General features: G+C 45.3%; 1 protein-coding gene across 1 annotated transcript; it reads right to left on the bottom strand.

Annotated features, from left to right (window-relative positions):
- Positions 1-1708: 1708 nt before the first annotated feature.
- MRPS24 (mitochondrial ribosomal protein S24) lies at positions 1709-6873 on the bottom strand. The gene is made up of 4 exons (XM_054997152.1): positions 6806-6873; positions 5565-5645; positions 4594-4705; positions 1709-4377 (listed from the first exon to the last, which is right to left on the bottom strand). The coding sequence occupies exons 1-4, from the start codon at positions 6845-6847 to the stop codon at positions 4094-4096; spliced, it is 519 nt and encodes a 172-aa protein (XP_054853127.1). The 5' UTR covers positions 6848-6873; the 3' UTR covers positions 1709-4093.
- Positions 6874-9605: the final 2732 nt, after the last annotated feature.

The raw sequence follows: 9605 nt of genomic DNA, 5'->3' as shown, positions 1-9605 counted from the left end.
TGAGGAAACACTTGCAGTGATTCAAAGCCTTCATCTCTCAGGGATAGTACTTTTTAAAAAACTCAGCCCCCACCTAGCTCTGTTTAAGGAAACAGCCAATCTCTCCTCCCCTGCACAGATAAGTTCAAAGCAGTTCAAAGCTTTCCTTCTGCATAGCAGGATGTCTAGATGGCTGCTAGGGAACTGTGGAAAGCCCATAGTAGGTCCCACTAGAATCGAGGCCAAGAAATGGCTCATTGTGCCGTCCTCCTCCTGCCTTGCACATGGTGGAAGAAAGGCAATTCTGGACCTCAGGCTGAACTGAAAGGAAATGCTGCTTAGGTAGTTAAAGAGAGCCCCTGCAGTTGTGCTTCTAGTTGTGAAAAAGCATTTAAATTATCATTTGAATTGGTTGAAGGTACGAAATATTTTTCATTTTCAACCTTGGTGACCAAAGTGAGAGGGGATTTGCAACTGGGTTTTCTGTGATCAAATCCAATCCATTTCATTATGTTCAACTGAACAAATGCCACTGACTGCATGGCCATCAAAACCAGGCTGGCCCACCAGCGAGAAGGCTGATGTACTAGCATCTATCTTTGCCATGGCTCACTATGTGGCCTTGTACAAATTGTTCAGTTCCAGCCTCTGTTTCCAAAGTCTGTCACAAGAAAACAATTGAAATGCACCAAATGATATGATAAGAGCAATATAAATATAAACCAGTTCAATACATCAACAACTATCATATTTTCCCTTCCCCGACCAGGTGCTGCAGAACCTTGGTCTGCTGTCCTTCAGGACAAAGTTCAGAGACATCACAAAGCAATCAGTTCTTGGAGGTCTGGCAGTGAATGTCCTGTTGCCATTGTCTGCATCATTAACCCAGAAGGAAGGCCCAAAACGGAAGAGTTAAGGTTCAGTAGTCCCATTAGCCTTGAAATGCTTGATGTGACACCCCACACCCAGTACAATATTGCTTTATAAATGGCAATAGACCTTCTGTCCTTGGCAGTATTTCCATAGACTTCAATCTCAGTCAGCTAGAGGTCCATCGTCCGCAACACACTGTATGCACATGGGTTGGTGTGCATTATGCTAGCTAATTTTAACGTGGCTTGCTTATAAGCAAGCATATTTAAGATTGCAACACTAGTGTGATCCTATCTTAAACAAGATTTCGTGCAAATGAGTAGACACAGAATTTAGGTGTCTCGATGTGGGTTGCAGGCTGCTTACTGACAAATGGGGCTATAACTGGAGATACAACCCCAACAGAAGTCCTGAGAGGAGGCGGTTCCCAGCTTGACTGAGCCCCTTTTGTTCCCTTAGTTTTGATGGGAAAGCTCCCAGGCCAATCTGTCCAGTGTGGGCTAGAACCCATGCCTTCTCTGGAATACCGTTCACAGAGATACTGAATGGTATGAGGAATGACTCCCAGTGGGGATGCATATCCCCAACTTCAGGAATATGAAGTTTCATTGGACTGCAGTTTTTCAACCAGGGTTCCATGGTGCCCTTGTTTTTCCCCCAGGAAATCCACGAAATGTTATGACCTCCCAATTCAGGCACTTTACTTCCTCTTCTTGCACCAGCTAGTCACACCCACTCCGAGAATGGGAGTGCCATAAACAATATTTTGTCTGGTCAAGCTATATGATGCATCTTGCATTCTTCAGTGCAGAATATTCAAAATCAGTCTTTTATTTTGAGTGGCGCAACAGACCAGGAAAGAATAAATCTTGATTTTATTTAGGTTTATATACAGGCAGGGCAATGTTACTGCACTTTGGTTTGGGAATGTAAGGGTAAACTTTAATATTAAGCTTAGCATTGGGGGAAAGTAACCAGTTTTTACATGGGGGAGCAAGGGGAGGCAATTGGGGTTCTTATATGTTACTAGGTTTCTCAACCCCCAAAGTGTTAAAAATTACTGTTTTGGGAATAGCAGTCACTACAAACACAATCAAGGAAGGAGTGATGATGGCCACCCAGAATCTCTGTGGCTCAAGGAACAAGAAACATGCATTTATTATACAATTCAAGTAGTGCTGGTGGGGCCTCCAGTTTGGGGGCAGCCTCTTCTACTTTAGGAGTTTTAAGTGGGCTCAGAGATTAGAGCTGAGCATTTCTGTGCACTCTGGTTACACCTTGGCACTCTGCCCCACAGGCAGAGAGAAAGAGGACAAACATTAGTTGCAATACAGTGCTGGGTCTTGGGTACATCTGACTTTGAGGAACGCATGGAGTGATGTCCCCCCTCCCTTGCCCCTCTCATGCTTAAGTCAGCTCTGATGGAGTTCATACTGGCACACCTCCAAAGAAACTGCATCTCTGGGTATTGCCTATCTTTGGTCCCCGTCCCTCCCCATCCCGTGACAGCCATAAATGATTAACTCCCAGTGATTCAGATGGGATAACAGAGTCTGCATCAAACCAGTTCATGTTGCATCACATGCTTTGGTTGGCACTGATCCTGCCAAGAGTCACTGGGTGCAACCAGGTGGCAGGGACAGAGATAGGAGACCAATCTGGGTATCACACCCCAGAAGCCCAACTGGACATCAACCCTGTTGATTGCACTTAAATTAGATTGGATTAGGACGGGTGGCTTCTGCCAAGGCTCACTGGAAATTACCTCCACAGCCTGTTTACAGTGCCAGGGCTCAGCCAACAAACATGAACAGAAGGGATTCTGAAGATGAGTGCATGTGTCTGATTGCAGAGGCCCCTGCCTCTTAAAAGCAGGATGAGACAGCAACAGTGTATTCATAAGGAACAGTGCTTCAGTTTTGTCAGGAACAGTCATGGAAGCAACACCCGAATACCTGACTATATACTTCTGTCTTAAGGCCTATATAGCCATCCCTTTTCAATCCACTGATCCAGAAGCTCACCTCTGTTAAGATTCAGACTTATTCACACTGTCACTTTTAGAGCGCACTGCTGTTTCAGGAGACACAAAGTAGTGCCCCTCTGACAGGGAATCCAGCCACCGCAAGAGACCATCTCAAGACAGTGCAGCTTCTGTCAAGAAATGTTCCCCCAGAACTCAATACTGCAGCCGGGCATGGGGGCTGCACAGGCAGTGAAAGGTCAAACTATTGATGCCATTATTTATCTTTTATTTTAAAAAAATCTAAGGCTGCATATTACTACCATCCGACTACAAGCATTCTCATTTTCAGAAGTTTGCCAGGCAATCCATTTGTAACACACAATTGTTGCACCTTTGCTGCATTGATTTAGTGATCTTCTGGCACATAACCCACAGAATTTACGTTTCCTCAACATGCTAAACTGCAATGTACCTACATTGGGGAAAATGCATTTGTTTCTCTCTGCAGCAGAACTACTCTGATTTGATTAAATGCCTGGAATGTAGTTACATAAGTGTCCAAAACTGCTCCTGACGGTCTGTGATGATTACTGGCAATGATGGCCAATTCCTTCCCCCTCGTGTTATGTTAACCTTCCTCAGCTTGGAAAGTTTTGCTTCCAGCAACTAGTCCTCAGCTCAGCTCAACTAAGTGAAAGTGACAGCTTGCGCTCCAGTGGGAGGGTGAGGGAAAGAGAACAGCAGCCCAGCAGACATTTCATCAATGCCTTTTGAACTGCAACATGCAGGACTATCCAACAAAAGTTTCAGCATGGTGGGCGGGGGGCGCGGAGGGAAGATGCACTGAACTAGCCTATGTAAGTCCTGAGACTCCTGTGGCAACATAAATACTTCAAACTCCTTTGCCTGTAGCAACTTACCGAGGGTTAAGCGAAAAGAGTTTTCAATAGCTTTACTTGCCTTGCTGTGCAGTCATACATTCTGCACGCTCTGAAGACACTGATTTATGAACAGCCATACATAGGAACAGCAATACCCCCTTGTTTGTACTGCACCAGCATCCACCCACTTCCTCAATTCCAAGCCAAGAGATAAGTCCTTTCAGTTCACATCCTCCAACCTGGAACTCCAGAGTATTCAACAACTCCCCCAGGCACTGTTGACTGATCTATGAGAATCACTGTCTGGGAAGCAACTTTTGCCCAAATGTGAGCTAAGTGAGAAGTGCAATTCAGCCTTGGCTTGGGGACCCCCGGAAGCTGCACCCAGCCAGGATTAGATGTATTTATAGACAACCTTTTCAGGGACTGTCTGCACTTCCATCTTGACAGGGCACTTGTACAGGAAGGAGAGCAGCACCTCTGTGTAACCAATCAGGAAATAGAACTTGGGGGGCGGCAGCTTCTGCAGAAAGACGACACAGATTATCAAAGTATTGGCACGGCGCTTCAGGACAATCTCATTGGCTAGACAGCCATGGAAGGTGCCATAAATGAACCTGCGAATGAAGACATCCTCTACGGTGCGCTCAGCAGCTCCACTTTCACCGTCCAGATGACCTATAGGGCAAGTAAACATACAGTTTGCAAGTGGGGGGAGGGTTCATTATCTGGGAAAAGTCATTTTAGGTAGGTGAACAACCCAAAGAATAACCTTCCCAAAGCAAAGGCAGGATATTTGTTGCAGGACCATCTCCACTCCTCTTTTCAAAGGAGATTTTAGGGAAAGGAAACACCATTTGGGCAACTAGTTCCCTTGTTCGCTCCCTCACTCACTTGTGTGTAGAGAAAGCCATCCCTTACGATGAGCAATGTAATGGGGTGGATGAGCTTCCTCATAGGTCACAGGCTTGTTCCCTTTTCCAACACGAACCCGAGCAGCTTGGTTCTGTAAGACAGGGATGGGGGAACAAGTATAATGCTAAAGGGAGCATGTGCTTAGTGCATCATGTGCGTTCTGCATTTTTCCCTGGCAAAACCCATTTTGCCCAAACCTCATCTTCAGCACTACCGGACATAGCAATCCACGCTCGAGCTAAAAAGACCTGAGAAATGTAACTGAAACAAAGAATTAAAAGAGCTCAAACTGGCCTCCCCATAGGATGAAAAATAATTTTGCCCTTCCCTTCAATTTCATACAATAGCAATACACACCCCCAGTATGACCCTGTGAGCATGGAGAATCCCAGCTTTTTCTCTCCCCTTTATCTTCTAAGACCAGCTTCTCAGCTGGCTACATTGGGCTCAGTGCTTCTCTGAAACAAGAGCAGAATCATACACCACAAGCTTCCTTTTAGCTACAAAGGAAGGTGGGGCTGCAAGTCTCTGACAGAGCATCTGTTTAGCATTCAGAAGATCCAAGGTTCTCTCTCCAGTTAAAAGGAGCAGGTACCATATGTGAAAGACATCTGTCAGGCCCTAGAGAGCTGCTGCTGGTCAGACAACCTTGATAGACAAAAGGTCTGACTCAATATAAGGCAGCTTCATATGTATGTATTTGAATTAAGTAGAGTGGCGTATCAAAATTTCAACATTTTAAAAACATGAAAACCTTTATTTAGTAGAAATACTTGTTTCAAATAATAAATGCTTACACGTAAGAGATACATGTATCTAACAGATACACTTTTAAACTGACCAACCATACCCTAGAACACAATGGACATTTGTTTTCTACAAAAAGGCAAATCTCCCACAATTCACCACAGTAAATACCTATGTGTGCACTGGATCCATTAATCTCTTACCTTATGACAAATAGCGGTGGTGTGAAAACCCTGCCTTGAACAAAGGATCCAGGAAAGGTGGTCAAGTTTTCCTGCAAAGGCCTGATAAAGCACAGTACAATCAGCAACAGTCATGTGGCTGCAAGCAGTGAAAAGGTATCCAAGATCTTCCCTGGAATAAAATAGCTCTGCCCAAACAAGCCTAAGATCTTGGATTGGCCTTCTCCATGTGCCAGTCTTACAGAAAATGAGATGGTTGTACAGGTTTTGTTTGTACATGCTTTGCATGTAGAAGAGCAATCCAGTTCATGACTCTCAAGAAAGGTGTTTCTCTGCCTTAGATCCCAGGGAGCTGCCATCAGTCACAGAAAACAATACTGAACTAAATGGGCCAATGGTCTGATTTGTAGTTTCAAAGAGAACTGTACATTACATTCCAGGTGTGGCCACACTGTAGATTGGGGAATCAATTTATTTCATAACTCTTTAGCCTTTCCTTAGACCCACCTATTTTACAGCTAGGGCACAACTGATACAGCGTGCATTTGTAAAGTATGTTCTCTATTCCCTATGAAAATAAGCAAAAGCAAATGATTTTCTAAAATAAATGTGAATTTTTCATTTCCCTCGCTCCTTTTACGTTTTCCACCCGAGAAAGTAAACTACGAAACAGCAGCCAAAAGTCTTCCCGCCTGTAGCCTACCAAGGGGTCACACCCAAAACACCCTTCCCCCGGCATTCGCATGAGAAAAAACCTACCCGGAAGGGAAGAGAGAGGTAAGTCCCACCTACCAGGATCGCCAGACCTTGAGCAGAGCAACCCGCTTCACGTGTTAGGTGTATACATACGATCTTTTTAAGTGTGAAAACAATCAAACAAAAAAGAGCGCTTTGCAATGTGTCCAGTGGCGTCTTAGAAACCAACAAAATTTTCAGGGTGCAAGCTTTCGAAAGTCAAAGCTCCCTTCTTCAGACACAAGAAGGGAGCTCTGACTCTAAGAAGCTTACACCCTGAAAATCTTGTTAGTCTCTAAGGCGCCACTGGATTCACCCCTTGCTGTTATACTACAAACTAACACGGTCACCTAACTGAAACCTTGCAACTAAGACCCAAGAACAAAAGAAGCCGGCCCGCCTAGGGCAGCATATCTTAATAACACCAAAACAGCAGGGCCGAATCTGCAAATTCCCTACAGTTTAAAGGGAGGCGGGAATAAGAATAAAAACCATATTAAGTAACTAAATAAAACCAGCAAACTCGCCTGCAAGCCCTGCCTCGCCTGCCTCCACAAGGGCGCCGCCATTTTGACCGGCACCAAGCAACATGACAGCGCAGGCGCGCACCATGGGCTAACCTTGCAAATTCTCGCGACAAACGAAAGGTCGTCAACCGTTCCTAGACGTCGGGGTGGGGCCGCAGGCTCCAGAAATTGTCTCAAGGGCGTGTCCAAGAAGAGGACAGGAAGTTTCAGCGCCCCTAAAGGGCAGGCGGACTTCCGCTCTCTGAGCGGCGCGAAGACTGGTATGAAGGGGACGGACCGGAAGCTTTGCTTTCGAACCAGGAAGCAGTCCCGGAAATGCCGATAAGCGGGTGGGCTCTTTTAAAAGAAAAGGAGCGATGACTGCCTAGAGTGGAAGATGTGGCCAAGTTGCGGGGCGGCTGGCGGGGGGGGGGTGTCTTTCTTTCCTGAATAGGGGTGCCGAGTCCGTGTTGGGAAAGCTCTCGAGATTTGGGGCTAGAGGCTAGAGAGGACTGGGCTTGGGAAGGGAAAGGAAAGGAGCTCAGTAGAGTAAAATACCGTACACTCCCTCCTTCAAAACAGCCAGGTTCTCGAAGAGTAAGATTCGGGTCCAGTAGTTCTAAAGGCACTATTAGATCCAAATCTTGCTCTTCTACTACAAATCAACACGGCTACCCGCCTTAAACTAATTTCTCCAAGGGAACCGATTTCTGTCTTCTGAAGATCCGTTGTAATTCCAGCCCTCCAGGCCCCACCTGGAGGCTGGCAACCTTGTGCCTGGCAGTGAGGCTTGGCGTGCTGCTTTAGTAGAAGCTTAATGGTATGTCAGTTACCAAGTGTTGCTTATCTTCATGGCAAGAAAAGCTTCAGCTGCTCATTTCCACACATCAGATCTCTGTGGAGCATCATTCTCCCCTTCCAGGCTTTTTGGTGGGTGCCAAACTGCACCCTTCATTACCCTCCAGGACCCCTTCTAGGTGGCAAGTTTGGCCCCTCCAAGAGGCCTGCTGAAGCATGAACAGTAGTGTTACCAGTCTCCAGGTGGGGTCTGGAAATCTCTCGGAATTACAACTGATCAAATGATAGACATCAGTTCCCCTGGAGAAAATGGCTGCTTTGCAGTAGTGAACAACACTGTTGGTGGTATACTCTGCTGAGGTCCATCCTGTCCCCAACCATACCCACTCCAGGCTCCACACTGAATCTCCAGTAATTTCCCATCCTAGAATTGGCAACCCTACTTGAGCAATGATTGGATCAGAGCTACTTTGTGGGGTTGATGCCACAACAGGTGAATCCTGAGGCAAGATCCATGCTGCCTGGGTAGAGTTGCCAACTTCAGTTCTGGAACTACAGCTGATGTCCAGTCTACAAAGATCTGTTTCCGTAGAGGAAATGGAAGCTTCAAAGGCTGGTATCACATCTGCACAGAGCTTCTTCTCCTTTCCAGATTCTGTCCTCAGGCACCACCTCCAAAATTTTTTTAAAAATTCCCAAACTGAAGTTAACAACCGTATGTCCATGTCACTAATGATGGTGATACACCCCTCCCCAACGAAGACCTTATTATGGGGTGGGGGTGGAATTGTCTACATTCAGGGCTCTCCTCCCCATTTTTAGGCATTCCATGAACACGATCATTACTCAGCAATGCTTGAGACCCATGAATATCCAGTTTTGAAGCAGCATGAAGGCTAACTGCAGACAGACCTTTAATTCACCAAATATAAAATTATGATGACATGCTATTGAGGAAAACAATCCTTGGGGTCAGAGTGGGCTTACAATCCGAAGATCTCCTGATGAACATCTTGCTTCCTCAGCTTCCCCCAAGGGTGGGGGTTTGTTCCTTTCTTCACAAACCCAGTGCAGAAGGGGATGCTGCTGCTCTTGTGTTTCAGCTTTCTGCTCTTTTATAGGCAACTGAAACTTGTCTAGGCTACAACCGCTTTTAGAATTTTGAGAAAAGGTAGGGTGCCATAATTCTCCCCTATATAATATAAAAATTCTCCCCTATATAATAATTTGAATTGATCAGGGGAAATTGTATGCTCTGTTTTTTGTAGGGGGCCAAGCAAACTTTCAGGTAACAATGCGACAGCTTAGTCTCATTAATATTTTTCCACCTGAAATATCTTAAGGGGCGTGGTCTTACCATTTATAAGTCTTTTTGGGATCAGGAACTCTAGGCTACTAGATTCTTCACTAGATTCTCCTATCAGTAAAGAGCTGGAAAGCCTGCATATAATGGATTTTGTTTGATGGGAATGTGTAAAAGTATTCCGGATGGGGCAAATGCCCTCTCCTGTCCTTCCTTTCTTTTGTGGTTCAGATGGCAAGCAAATACATGTCCTCAAGAAAGCCAAACTGCGAGTTCAGAGGGTGTTTGTCCTTTAAATTGCAGCTGTTTGCTGGAGGGAGCTGGAACTTGGTTCCACATACATAACCCAATATTGTTGCCAGTGCAACCTCTCCCTCCTTCCACTGCACAACTCAGAGCTAGTCTTAGAAGTGGCATGAGGTAGTGATCAAGGACACAGAGATTCAGAAGAGAAGGAAAAGCATGAAAATGTAAAGGAAGGTGACAAAAAAAAGAATATTGAAAAGGGATAAAGGAAACAGTACCGCAAAGTTCAATGCAGTGCAGGGATCAGTGGAAATACAATAGGAAAAGCTTTGGGCTAAGTCCACGAGAATCAGATGAATGGTGAGCAAGAGTATTGTCATGGGACTGGCATATGACCCTGCTACATTATGTGTTATGTTGAAATCCAAGCCCAGGAGAATTTAATGCAAAAGAACTTGCTTAAGACTGGGATTC

Source organism: Eublepharis macularius, chromosome 14 (genome assembly GCF_028583425.1).
Source record: "Eublepharis macularius isolate TG4126 chromosome 14, MPM_Emac_v1.0, whole genome shotgun sequence".
Taxonomy (NCBI): domain Eukaryota; kingdom Metazoa; phylum Chordata; class Lepidosauria; order Squamata; family Eublepharidae; genus Eublepharis; species Eublepharis macularius.
Note: the sequence above shows the minus strand (reverse complement) of the source record. Positions and strands in the feature narration are given on the sequence as shown.